This window comes from Nyctereutes procyonoides, unplaced genomic scaffold (genome assembly GCF_905146905.1).
Source record: "Nyctereutes procyonoides isolate TBG_1078 unplaced genomic scaffold, NYPRO_anot_genome, whole genome shotgun sequence".
NCBI classification, from domain to species: domain Eukaryota; kingdom Metazoa; phylum Chordata; class Mammalia; order Carnivora; family Canidae; genus Nyctereutes; species Nyctereutes procyonoides.
The window spans coordinates 19,488,957-19,504,048 of NW_026575121.1; the positions used below are offsets into that span (position 1 = coordinate 19,488,957).

Sequence of the window (15,092 nt, forward strand, 5' to 3'; positions counted from 1 at the left end):
AAATGATAGGAGTATCCAAAAGTCAAGAAGGGGTTAGAAAAAAAAAATGTTGTGAAAGATAAAACAAAGAATGTGGGGTTGAAGCAGGATCACACTGACTCAATTTACTTGCCAAGAAAGGGAAGACAAACCAGTAAAATGACAATGAAAATTCAGTACACTTCATCATGAAAGAGAAAACACAGGGCAGGAGGTGAGTATGCTCTAGAAAGGCATGAGAGCTTATACTATTATAAACTCTCGGGAGGGATCCCTGGGTGGTGCAGCGGTTTGGCGCCTGCCTTTGGCCCAGGGTGCAATCCTGGAAACCCGGGATCAAATCCCACGTCGGGCTCCCGGTGCATGGAGCCTGTTTCTCCCTCTGCCTGTCTCTGCCTCTCTCTCTCCTCTGTATGACTATCATAAATAAAAAAAATAAAAAAAAATTTTAAAAAAAATATACTTTAAAAAAATAAAAAATAAATAAACTCTCAGGAATGGAAAGCTTCCACTCAGGATAGGAAATAATCAATTTATATAACTGGATAGGTTTGTTAAAACAAGTGTCATTATTCATTGGCCAGGAAAGAGCTTCCTGTGTTGGCTCATTAAAAGTCTGATGTTCCACAAATACTTAAAGTTTTTAGTCCTTTTTCAATTTTCACTGGTGGTTTGCTCAAAGTTCATGGTATTTTTGTCGTTGTTGTTAATCGCTTGAGGTGATTAGTATTATTTGTGGAGAAACACTATTCAGTAGTGATACTTAAAAGCAAGGGGAAAATTTTCCCTTTATAAAGAATAACATCATCAAGTTTTATAGTCTTTATGCTCGCCATGATGTTTTTTTCTGCATGAAAATACTAACCGATGAAATCTATCAAAATACTAATATGTTTTAAATTATTTCAAGAAGCAGCAAAATCTTTGAAAATTTTTTAATTGAAATTGAACTTGTGAAATTTGAAAAAATAAGGTATGAACTTCAACATTTAGGAAACTATTAAAACAATTTTACTTCAAATCACACAACACAATCCATTGAATCAAGAGTGCTACCTAAATTGAAAATATAATACAAGAATAGAAAACAGCTAAAATAGAAAGAATATCCCTATCTCCTTCAAACCGCAAGTTTCCAATGTCATACTTTCTGTAACACCAACAAAACTTAGGCATTGGTTAGTATGTTCACCATTAACCAATGTTTATACAATGTTACACAAACTCAGGTTGAATTTACCAGAAAAGATTCTTCGAACAAACAAACTAGAAGATTATTACAAAAATAATCCATGGGAATTCAGATGTTTTGAAATTATTAATAATAATCCCTGATGTTATATGTTCTATTTAACCACAAAAGTATTCCACAAAATTCCATTAACTTGTTCCTCTTAATCCTTACTTTTTCCTCTGGTTACTCTATCTCCAATAAAACAGACAGTAAGTAACTGACTAGCCATGGACTGTCTCAGAACCTGAGGCTATTTAAAAATTTTCCAGGGAACCCTGGGTGGCGCAGCGGTTTAGCGCCTGCCTTTGGCCCAGGGCGCGATCCTGGAGACCCGGGATCAATTTCCATGTCGGGCTCCCGGTGCATGGAGCCTGCTTCTCCCTCTGCCTGTGTCTCTGCCTCTCTTTCTGTGTGTGACTATCATAAATAAATAAAAATTTAAAAAAATAAAATAAAAAATAAAAAATAAAAAAATAAAAAATAAAAATTTTCCAGGTTCTGTTTTTTTTAAGTTTAATTTCATGATTAAGCACAAAAATATTTTAATTTAAAAGCAAAATTTAGGAGGAGGGGCAAGATGGCGGAAGAGCAGGGTCCCCAAATCACCTGTCCCCACCAAGTTACCTAGATAACCTTCAAACCATCCTGAAAATCTACGAATTCGGCCTGAGATGTAAAGAGAGACCAGCTGGAACGCTACAGTGAGAAGAGTCCGCGCTTCTATCAAGGTAGGAAGACGGGGAAAAAGAAATAAAGAAACAAAAGGCCTCCGAGGGGGAGGGGCCCCGCGAGGAGCCGGGCTGAGGCCGGGGCGAGTGTCCCCAGGACAGGAGAGCCCCGTCCCGGAGGAGCAGGAGCTGCACCAACCTTCCCGGGCGGGCGGAAAGGGGCTCGCAGGGAGTTGGAGCAGGACCCAGGAGAGCGGGGATGCCCTCGGGCTCCCGGGGACACTAACAGACACCTGCGCCCCGGGAGAGTGCAACCGAGCTCCCTAAGGGCTGCAGCGCGCACGGCGGGGACCGACCGGAGCAGCTCGGAGGGGCTCGGGAGCGGCTCCAGGGAGGGGGCTGCGGGGCGGGAGCGCGAATCCCACAGCGCAGGCCCCGGAGCACAGGGCGCCGGGACACAGCCCAGGATCCGGCCTCCCCCGGGACAGGCAGAGGCCGGGAGGGCCCAGGACAGCAAGGACGCTCCTGCCCCGAGCTGAGCAGATCAGCGGCCCCGCCCCGGAGCCTCCAGGCCCTGCGGACTGAGAGCCGAGAGCCCCGAGCCCCGTAGTTCCTGCGGAGGCTGAATCCAGGCTTCCAGAGTTGCCATAGCAACTGCGGCTGATCCTCCTGGGGCCCAACGGGGTAAACAATCCCGCTGAGCCCTGCAGCAGGCAGGGGCAGAGCAGCTCCCCCAAGTGCTAACACCTGAGAATCAGCGCAGCAGGCCCCTCCCCCAGAAGACCAGCTGGACGGACCAGTGATACTCCCCCGTGTTCCAATACAACTTGTTTTTGGCCACTCTGCACTGAGCAAAATGACTAGAAGGAAAACCTCAACTCAAAAGAAAGAATCAGAAACAGCCCTCTCTCCCACAGAGTTACAAAATCTGGATTACACTTCAATGTCAGAAAGCCAATTCAGAAGCACTATTCTACAGCTACTGGTGGCTCTAGAAAAAAGCATTAAGGACTCACGAGACTTCATGACTGCAGAATTTAGATCCAATCAGGCAGAAATGAAAAATCAATTGAATGAGATGCAATCCAAACTAGAAGTCCTAACGACGAGGGTTAACGAGGTGGAAGAACGAGTGAGTGACACAGAAGATAAGTTAATGGCAAAGAGGGAAACTGAGGAAAAAAAGAGACAATCAATTAAGGGACCATGAAGACAGATTAAGGCAAATAAATGACAGTCTAAGGAAGAAAAACCTACGTTTAATCGGGGTTCCCGAGGGCGCCGAAAGGGCCAGAGGGCCAGAATATGTATTTGAACAAATCCCAGCTGAAAACTTTCCCAATCTGGGAAGGGAAACAGGCATTCAGATCCAGGAAATAGAGAGATCCCCCCCTAAAATCAATAAAAACCGTTCAACACCTCGACATTTAATAGTGAAGCTTGCAAATTCCAAAGATAAAGAGAAGATCCTTAAAGCAGCAAGAGACAAGAAGTCCCTGACTTTCATGGGGAGGAATATTAGGGTAACAGCAGACCTCTCCACAGAGACCTGGCAGGCCAGAAAGGGCTGGCAGGATATATTCAGGGTCCTAAATGAGAAGAACATGCAACCAAGAATACTCTATCCAGCAAGGCTCTCATTCAAAATGGAAGGAGAGATAAAGAGCTTCCAAGACAGGCAGGAACTGAAAGAATATGTGACCTCCAAACCAGCTCTGCAAGAAATTTTAAGGGGGACTCTTAAAACTCCCCTTTAAGAAGAAGTTCAGTGGAACAATCCACAAAAACAAGGACTAAATAGATATCATGATGACACTAAACTCATATCTGTCAATAATAACTCTGAACGTGAATGGGCTTAATGACCCCATCAAAAGGCGCAGGGTTTCAGACTGGATAAAAAAGCAGGACCCATCTATTTGCTGTCTACAAGAGACTCATTTTAGACAGAAGGACACCTACAACCTGAAAATAAAAGGTTGGAGAACCATTTACCATTCAAATGGTCCTCAAAATATACCCTAAAAACTATAGAACACTTCTGAAAGAAATTGAGGAAGACACAAAGAGATGGAAAAATATTCCATGCTCATGGATTGGCAGAATTAATATTGTGAAAATGTCAATGTTACCCAGGGCAATTTACACGTATAATGCAATCCCTCTCAAAATACCATGGACTTTCTTCAGAGACTTAGAACAAATTATTTTAAGATTTGTGTGGAATCAGAAAAGACCCCAAACAGCCAGGGGAATTTTAAAAAAGAAAACCATATCTGGGGGCATCACAATGCCAGATTTCAGGTTGTACTACAAAGCTGTGTTCATCAAGACAGTGTGGTACTGGCACAAAAACAGACATATAGATCAATGGAACAGAACAGAGAACCCAGAAGTGGACCCTGAACTTTATGGTCAACTAATATACGATAAAGGAGGAAAGACGATCCACTGGAAGAAAGACAGTCTCTTCAATAAATGGTGCTGGGAAAATTGGACATCCACATGCAGAAGAATGAAACTAGACCACTCTCTTGCACCATACACAAAGATAAACTCAAAATAGATGAAAGATCTAAATGTGAGACAAGATTCCATCAAAATCCCAGAGGAGAACTCAGGCAACACCCTTTTTGAACTTGGCCACAGTAACCGGAGAAGGACAAACAGTGTATGTTCTCATTCATTTGGGGAATATGAATAATAGTGAAAGGGAATATAAGGGAAGGGAGAAGAAATGTGTGAGAAATATCAGAAAGGGAGAAAGAACATAAAGACTTCTAACTCTGGGAAATGAACTAGGGGTGGTGGAGGGGGAGGGGGGCGGGGGGTGGGGGTGAATGGGTGACGGGCACTGAGGGGTACACTTGACTGGATGAGCACTGGGTGTTATTCTGTATGTTGGTAAATTGAACACCAATAAAAATTAATTTATAAAATTAAAAAAAAAGACAACCACAAAAAAAAATAAAAAAAATAAAAGCAAAATTTACTACTTTTTGAAGATGAAAATAAGCTAGCTTTCTGTTAAGTAAATAAAAAGGGGGGTTGTAAAAAGTTGCTTGAAAGTAATCATCTTTTGAACAACTTAAAATGACAGAAACTTTATATGACTTTTTTGAATATTACTTTTCACACACAAGGGAAAAAATAATATATAACCAGACTCCTAATAATGTATGTAGATTTACAATCTTTACAGCAATGACTTTATAGTTCATTTTCAGAAAGTAATAAGCAAATAAAAATTAAACAAATATGAAAATGTATAGACACTACAGGATTATCTACTTTCCAGAATTTAAATCATATGATCATTAATTTAATGGTAAGTTTCCAAAGTATTTACCATTATTTATAATGCTGTAAGGGTTTCAGATTTATGAAATTACTAACAAAATAATAAATAGTTTTATATGTTACTTATACATACATATCAAATTTGTTCTATATGGAGGTACTGTGTGATATCAATAGAAAAAAATAACTAGGGGATCCCTGGGTGGCTCAGCAGTTTAGCGCCTGCCTTAGGCCCTCGAGTCCCGGGATCGAGTCCCACATCGGGCTCCCTGCATGGAGCCTCCTTCTCCCTCTGCCTGAGTCTCTGCCTCTCTCTCTCTCTCTGTGTTTCTTATGAATAGATAACTAAAATATTTTATTTAACTAAAACATTAAAAAAAAGAAAAAAATAACTAAAATGGCCATTTACATGACATTAATAAATTATTTAGTATATATAATTAGAGCCTAGGATATTTTATTTATCTTGTTTGTCTTCTAGTTTTTTAATAGAGGCATAATTTCCATGCTGTACAGATCTTAAGTGTTCCAGTAGATACATTTTGATAGACATAAACGTATGTACTCCTTACATCTATCAAGACATAGACATTACAGTCACCCACATAAGTTCCCCGAAGTCCATCCTAAGTCAAACCTCATGGCAGTCCCCAATCAGCATAGATTATATAGCAGCAGAGATTAGTTTAGAATCAAAATTACATATATTTTGCTATTCCAGAGTCATATAAATAAAAACGTATGATTTCTGTTATGTCTGGGTCTGTCTCTCAGCAAATTTTTGAAATATACCTATGCTTTTTGTGTATCAGATGTTTGTTTCATTTAGTGCCAAGTGATATTCCATTATAAAATACATTCCATGAAGTGTTTATTCATTCAGCTAGTGGATGGATACTTCAATTCCAGTATTATGAATAAAGCCACTAAAAACATTTGTATACAAATGTTTGTGTGGACATATATTTTCATTACTCCTGTGTAAAAACTCAGAAGTGAATTGCTAGATTATATGGTAAATGTATATATGCTTCTACACAAGATTGTCAAACTGTTTTACAAGTGGTTTGGTCACATGCTCTGAATAGTTAACAACATTTAAAGTTTCAGTATTTTCAACTTTAGAATTTCTAGTGTGTTTGCATTGTGGTAACTCATTGTAATTCAAATTGTTTGTCTACAATTTAATTAGTGGAGTCCTTTTCCATGCACATAAAGGCCATTTCTATATCTTCCTTCATAAAGATCTATCCGTTCTCCATATTTTGCTGTTATTTGTAATTTTGTTATTGATTTTAGGAACTCTTTGTATACTGTGAATATATATGTATGATCGAGCTTTAAAGGCTTACAAATTGGTGATTACAATACAGATGTGATATTCAAAATATTTGCCAACTTATAACAGAGACCCTTATAAATCTGACTAGATGCCACCATAACACTAGCACAATGTCTTTGGAGGCTTTTGCTGAATCACATTTTACCCTTAAAACCAGGATCTTAGATCCTAGGAAACCAGGCAGGTAGACAACATGGTGAGATCACATATAAAACTTTTAAGGAGAGGCTAAATGAGTACTGGAGTAGGATTACTGGAATATTTTAACACCAGCATTACTATACTAGAAAATACTTACAAAAAATATCTACAAGAATAGTATCACATTTTATCAGTTCTATGACATACATTATTTTATTTCACGTTTTAACATAGTACTTAACAATAACATGTGTCTGACACCAAGGTTTCATAAAATTGTAGTTATGCAACAGTCCTCATGATTTAGTTATCATTGTGCATGTGCAAGGTGGGCCAGACTTAGTGACATATTCATCACTACAAGTGAGTTATTTTTGGGTTAAATTACTAACTACAATCTTAAAAAAAAAACATTACAAGACCAACTTTCATTCACTGGCTTTAATCCTGCTAAGAAAGGATCTAATCCTTTCTTCACATGCCCCACAAAACCCAGCTGGCTCCTGAACATGGTAGCAGCTGAAGAACCAAGTTATTCTTAAGATTTGATTCATGAATTTAAAAATATATTTTTGGATGCTTGATATCCGCCAGTAACCAGTGATGGTAAGCTGTTTACACTGTAGGGTGCTGAACAAAGCAGACGGGGAATGATTAAGATCATATTTGAATGGATATCACTTTAGGGGAAAAAAATGCAGAAAAAGAGACAGTGAAATCTTCACTTCTGCAGCTGTTAGTATTAGAAAAATAAACATTAGTAGAGCCAAAATTAATAGATTAAAAATCAGATGGACTAGTTTAACTCATTGCTTTTAAAAAATTTTAACCTTATGAGGAATATGACATTAAATTACCCTTTGGTTTCTATTTCCTTATCTGTAAAGAAGATTTAGCAATAAAGATTTCCAGAGCATTTGTGACTATAAAAACATAAAGTATGTGAAACCATCTTGTGATCTTTAAAGTACTATAAAAATGAAGGTTTATTGTTTCAGTTTTTCAAAACAGGAACCAGAAAGGTTATTCCTGCATGGCATTCCAGTGTGATAGTAAATGAGTAAATTTATGCAGGCATAAATGAGACACAAATCCATTTACAGATTCTACAAAAGGAAATGTAAGGTTCTTTTTTTTTAATTTTTATTTATGATAGTCACACAGAGAGAGAGAGAGGCAGAGACACAGGCAGAGGGAGAAGCAGGCTCCATGCACCGGGAGCCCGATGTGGGATTCGATCCCGGGTCTCCAGGATCGCGCCCTGGGCCAAAGGCAGGCGCTAAACCGCTACGCCACCCAGGGATCCCGAAAAGTAAGGTTCTAATAGATGGGACCCAAATCCAGGTTTTTGACATATAACCTTTAATGACGAAACAATATAAAATAATTCTATTGTCATACATTTTAAGTAATTATAACCATTGACATTAACAGCCATAAATTTAGGAAGAATTTAATTTTATTATAATATATAAGGAAAAATATTCCCCAAGTTTTAATTGAATTACTGAATTAAGAGAAATTTTTAATGATAATTCTTCCTCTATTTTCTGATTTTTAAAACCTACTAAAGTAAGAAAATTAATATCTTAATGACATCTCTAATTGCAGACATATTCTTTATTTCTCATATCAAACTATTTGGAAAAAAAAGGAAAAAAAACTATTTGGAAAGATCATTAATAGGAAAACTTTTACACAATGTTGAATATAATTAGCTATCTAAATAAGGAGTTTAACTAGAGAATTTATTAGAAAATAAACTATATGTTTCATAGTTAATTGATAATCTTTTATGAAACAAGAGAAGTAAGCTATTTTCTATAATTCGCTACCACAAAATTGGAAAGCTATTACTAGTGGGGGCTCGAAAGGAAGATCAATTATTTGATGAGGTTATGTTTTACACTCAAGTTTATTTTTCATAAAATATAAATTGTAATATAATTACCACCATGTTTGTATATATATGTATACCATATATATTTTTCTATATATACTTTTTCTATATTTTATATATATTTTTTCTATATATATATTTTTTTCTAAGTGGTATGGAGATTTAGCCTTTATTGACTTATTGTCTTAGAAGCAACTATAAAATATTGTGCCAAATTTTCAACTGCTATAATGACATTCTCTCAATTTCTATTCTTCATCCAATTTCAATACAACTGTTATTATCTTTATAAAAGATGTGTCTTGTGATTGTCATCCTTTCTGAAAGACAAATTATGATAGCAATGGCTGACTTTACACTAGTACATCACTCACTCCAGTGGCTGGACATCAGGAAAACAAATAATTCCTAGAGCTTCATATATATATATATGTGTGTGTGTTTATATAAATATATATATGTGTGTGTGTTTATACATATATATCATTTATGATAGAATGTAGATGATAAATATGATAGAATCTGTCATATGTAATACAACTGATAGAACATATATGATATATATGACATACATAGAACACATATATATGTATATATCATATATATATACACACATATATATATATATAGTACAACTTTGTGAAGTAAAACTATCTTAAATAGGTGTTGGAGATTCAAGGAGTGTTCTTGTGATGAACACTGGAGTGTTGTATGAAAGTGTTGAATCACTATATTGTACACTTTAAACTAATTTTATATTGTATGCTAACAAACTGGAATTTAAATTAAAATAAAGAAAAAAATAGCTAAGGGTGCCTGGGTGACTCAGTGATTGAGCATCTGCCTTTGGCTAGGGTTGTGATCCTGGTGTCCTGAAATGGAGTCCTGCAGCAGGCTCCCTGAGGGAAGCCCCCATCTCCTATTGCCTATGTCTCTGCCTCTCTCTGTGTGTCTCTCATGAATTAATAGATACAATTAAAAAAATATAAACTGGTAAGTCTTCACCCAAGGAGAGTGAGAAAGAAGGCATCATGACCTTGGACTAGGGTTTGGATATAAGGCAGGTAGAATAGTCCATTACTAAAATGCTATCAATCAAATAACCCTGGATAGTTGGGAACAAAATGCATTCTGAGAAGTTAAAATTGGAGAAAGACGCTGATTTCCATAATAACACATATCATATGACTGAAATCTATATGGAATTTAAGAAACAAAACAGATGAACACAGGGAAAGGGAAGGAAAAATAAAATAAGATAAAAACAGATAGGGAGGCAAGACATAAAAGACTCTTAAATATAGAGAACAGAGTTGCTAGAGGGGAGGTAGTTGAGGGATGGGCTAAATGAGTGATGAGCATTACAGAGGGCACTTACTGTGATGAGCACTGGGTGTTTATATGTAAGTGATGAATCACTAAATTCTACTCCTGAAACCCATACCACTACTATATGTTAACTAATTGAATTTAAATAATAAAAATAAATTTACAGGTCTGATTTTTAAGACAGCAATTTTGTTTAAATAATATGTTGTTGGCAGAACATTTTTTCATTCTATTATACAAATGTATTTTAGATTCCAAATATAGGTAAGTCCAAACGTAAGTTATGAAAAATACAGATCCCCACAACTCACACATTAGTATCAAATATTTATTAAATATAAGTAAATAATATAAATACAAGTAATTATTAAATACTTACTATTCTTATGAAAACATTCTTTAGATGGGCAATGTCAAATAAGTCCTCTCTCTACTTTAAACCATGTGTGACAATATCACATGTTCTTTATTTCTATATTCATTTTTTAACATATTGATCACCTACCATGAGTCACTCTAGTAGGTGAAGAGGATTGTAATGATAGAAAATATAGATATGGTCTGGACTTCAATATTATCACCCAACTATTTAATGATAATATAGTTTACTTCCATTATAGTGTTTGGCTTTGAATAAAGCTAGCTAATATATTAAGCTACTTATTTTATCTTTTTTTTTTGAAGATTTTATTTATTTATTCATGAGAGACACAGAAGTGAGAGAGGCAGAAACAGAGACAGAGGGAGAAGCAGGCTCCATGCAGGGAGCCCAACATGGGACTCGATCCCGGGTCTCCAGGATCATGCCCTGGGCCGAAGGCAGCGCTAAACCGCTGAGCCACTGGAGCTGCCCTACTTATTTTATCTTAACACTATTTAGTTTTTTATAGGAAATGTTAGAAGAGGTTACCTTCCCCTCATATCTTCATGTTGTATTTTAATTTCAAAGTGATAAGTTATCAGAAATATACACAAGTATTCATTGTGTATTCTATCTAAAAAAGCTTTTATCTGATCTCATCTATTTTTTCTTAGATTCCATTATAATAAAGAACTTTTATATATTATTTATTTATATAATTTGAGACCACATACTTCCAATCACTGTGTATTGGTTGCAAGAATTTTATTCCTAGTTAAAGGAAGAGATTTTGATCCAGATATGAACATTTTCTCAGATAAAACATATATTTAAATTACTGATATAGCTAAATAATAATTTTGTTTCACTCTAGTTACCTGGAAATTTATATAATTTTTTTCTGATATTCTTATAGATCACTCCATTTCAATTTTAAAATTTTAGTAAAGAGATGGCTGGGTGGTTCTGTGGTTTGGTGCCTGCCTTCAGCCCGGGACGTGATCCTGCAGTCTCAGGATGGAGTCCCAATCAGGCTCCCTCATGGAGCCTGCTTCTCCCTCTGCCTATGCCTCTGCCTCTCTCTCTTTCTGTGTCTCTCATGAATAAATAAGAAAACCTTTAAAAACAAATTTAGTAAAACAATTGACTAAGTACTTGAGACTTAGAGTTCTATTAATTGTTTTATTTCTTCATGGTTGGACAGTGAAAATAATATCAGATAGTTTTATTTGTTCAGTTTGTTCAGTTTCTTGATCAGGATTCTTATATAATAGATGTTTAAGTAAAGTCTTAAAATAGCTGATTTACGTCCACAGTGTCAAAGAAAAATGTCTATGAAGTTTACACAAAATTGACTACAGAGATCTGTAGATATGTATTCAATTATATTTTATCTCTTCTCTCATTATAAATCTTGCTCTATTACTTAAATTGGAGAATATTCAAAGGATTTGGTATTATCTAATTTAGCCATAATTTCCTAAATACATACTTATAAGCATGTAACATTATTAAACCTAGGCATAAATAATTTATTGATGAAGTGATATAGTATTTTGGAAGTCTGTTCCTTTATTCCCCCTCCTGTTACCAGTTAAACCTAGCATTAGAAAATACTAGAAAGATTATACCATTTATTTTATTTTATTTTATTAAGATTTTATTTATTCATTCATGAGAGATAGAGAGAGAGAGAGAGAGAGAGAGAGGCAGAGACATAGGCAGAGGGAGAAACAGACTCCATGCAGAGAGCCTGACGTGGGACGCGATCCCGAGACTCCAGGATCATGCCCTGGGCTGAAGGAGGCGCTAAACCGCTGAGCCACCAGGGCTGCCCTATACCAAACATTTAAAGAAAAGTTAGGGATCCCTGGGTGGCGTAGCGGTTTAGCGCCTGCCTTTGGCCCAGGGCGCGATCCTGGAGACCTGGGATCAAATCCCACATCAGGCTCCCGGGTGCATGGAGCCTGCTTCTCCCTCTGCCTATGTCTCTGCCTCTCTTTCTCTATCTGTGTGACTGTCATAAATAAATAAAAATTTAAAAAAAATTAAAAAAAATAAAAATAAAGAAAAGTTAATACCTATACTTCTCAAACTATTCAAAAAATAGAAGAGGAAGGAAAGCTCCCAAATTCATTCTACAAGGCCAGTTTGGCCTGATACCAAACTCAGGTAGAGACACGACAAAAAAAGAACACTAGAGGCCAATAGCTCTGATGAACATAGATGCTAAAATTCTCAACAAAGTATTAGCAAGCCAAATCCTATAATAAATTAAAAAATATTATTCACCATGATCAAATGTGATTTATTCCTAGGATGCATGGATAATTCAATATTCACAAATCAATCAGTATGATAAAGCACACATCAACAAAAGAAAAGATAAAAACCACATAATCATGTCAATAGATGCAGAAAAAGCATTTGACAAAATACATCTATTCATGATAAAAGTCCTCAACAAATTGTATTTAGAAAGAACATACCTCCATATAATAAAGGCCATATATAAAAAACCTATATCTAACAACAAACTCAATGGTGAAAAATTTGAGAGCTTTTCTTCTAAGATCGGTAACAAGACAAGGATGTCCACTCTCACCACTTCTATTCGACAACGTACTAGAACACCTAGTCACAGCACTCAGGCAAGAAAACGTAATAAAAGACATTCAAACTGGTGAGGAAGAAGTAAAAGTCACTTTTTACAGAGAAGAGCTGAAAGACTGTACCAAAAAACTACTAAAACTAGTTAGTAAATTCAGTAAGGTGGCAGCACACAAAATCAATGTACAGAAATCCACTGCATTTCTACACACTAATAATAGTAGTAGAAAGAGAAAATAAGAAAACAATCCCATTTTACAATTGCACCAAAAATAATAAGGTAACTAGGAATAAACTTAACAAAGGAGGTGAAAGACCTGTACTCTGAAAGCTTTAAAGCACTGATAAAAGAAATTGAAGACAACACAAATGGAAAGATGTTCCATTTCATGGATTGAAAGAACAAATATTATTAAAATGTCTATATTATACAAAACAATCTACATAATTAATGTAATCCCTATCGAAATACTAAGAGCAGTTTTCACGGAACTAGAATAAATAATACTAACATTTCTATGGAACCAAAAAAGCTCCTGCATAGCCAAGGCATTCTTGACAAAGAGTAATACTGAAGGTATCACAATCATAGATTTTAAGATATTCTACAAAACTGTAGTAACCAAAACAGTATGGTAGTGGCACAGAAATAGACACATAGTTCAACAGCACAGAATAGAGAGTCCAGAAGTGAATCCATCATTATATGGTCAATCTTCAATGAAGGAGGCAAGAATATGCAATTAGAAAAAGTCTCTTAAACAAGTTGTGTTGGGAAAACTGGACAGATATATGCAAAAGAATGAAATTAGACCACTTTCTTGGAGCATACACAAAGATTAACTCAAAACAAATTAAAGATCTAAATATTATACCAGAAATCATAGGAAATCCTAGAAAAGAGCACAGGCAGTAATTTCTCCAACATCAGCTGAAGCAACGTTTTTCCTGATATGTCTCCTGAGGCAAAGTAAACAAAAGTAAAAATAAACTATTGGACTACATCAAAATAAAAAGCTTCTGCATAGTGCAGGAAACAATCGACAAAACTAAAATACATTCTACTGAATAAGAGACGATATATGCAAATAACATTTTCACTAAAGGGTTACTACCCAAAATATATAAAGAACTTATAGAACTCAACACCAAAAAAACCACCAATAATCAAATTTAAAAATGAGCAGAATACATGAACAGACATTTCTCCAAAGACATACAGATGGCCAACAGACACATGAAATTTCTCCAAAGACATACAGATGGCTCAACATCACTCATCATCATCAAATGTCCAGTGTGAATGTATTATATACTATTCATGTAGTGTATTTTATGTACACACTTATTTTTAAAATAAAATAACACAGAACAGCTATTATCTTGCAAGTGACAACATTGGCTTTAAAGACCAGAGTCCTGTTGCAGTTGGTGGGTAGTAACTGAGCCAAGATACTGTGGAATCTGCTGGCTCTTTGCCAGACTGTCCAGAGGACCATAAGTACTGCTTCATGCAGGCAGTTTGAAACTAAAGTTCCAGAGAAACAAAAGCTATTTCAGGAGGATAATGGAATTCCAGTGCTTCTAAAGGGGAGAGTAGCTGATGCCCTCCTCTATAGAGCCACTATGATGCTTACAATTGGTGGAACAGCATATGCCATGTATCAGCTAGCTGTGGCTTTTTTTCCCAAGAAGTAGGATTGACTTCAGTTCATCTCAGCAGGCGGTTTGTTCAGTTTCACTCAGCTCTCTATGGATCAGTAATTGATAAATTCAATATTTATTTACTTATACTAACTGCCACCAATAAAGCAGTCTTTACCATGAAAAAAAAAAAAAGACCAGAGTCCTGCCAGTGACTAGAGCTTTGTGCCTTTAAGCTAGTTTCCTAAAATTTCTGAAATATCTTGAAATTGTGTATGAAAAAGTCCTATTTTTTTCAGAGCTAGAGTAAGGATTAAATAAGCTAATAAATGCAAAGAAGAAAAGGTAGATACTCAATATTGAACACCACTCTTCTTTATTCCAATTCTTGATTAGTATCATCACTTTTATTGAAAAAAAATATTGTGTAATTGTACAGGAAAGAGTCCAACTTAAAAGAAACTGTGAAAACATGTGACACCTTATACAGTCAAAAAAATAACAAGATAATTGTGAAATAGATTCTTGCTTTACTTTTTACCTGAATTTACTGAAGGGATCTTCTTATATCTGAGCACAAGCCA

The 15,092-nt window shown here is 35.9% G+C and overlaps 1 protein-coding gene across 1 annotated transcript in view; it reads left to right on the forward strand.

Moving 5' to 3' along the window:
- Positions 1–14,562, forward strand: part of LOC129516441 (cytochrome c oxidase subunit 7A2, mitochondrial-like) — a 110,930-nt gene extending 96,368 nt beyond the window's left edge. The window contains exon 2 of the mRNA XM_055335870.1: positions 14,317–14,562. Within this exon, the coding sequence (XP_055191845.1) occupies positions 14,317–14,562 (246 nt within the window). The remainder of the gene's footprint in view (positions 1–14,316) is intronic.
- The last annotated feature ends 530 nt before the right edge of the window (positions 14,563–15,092 follow it).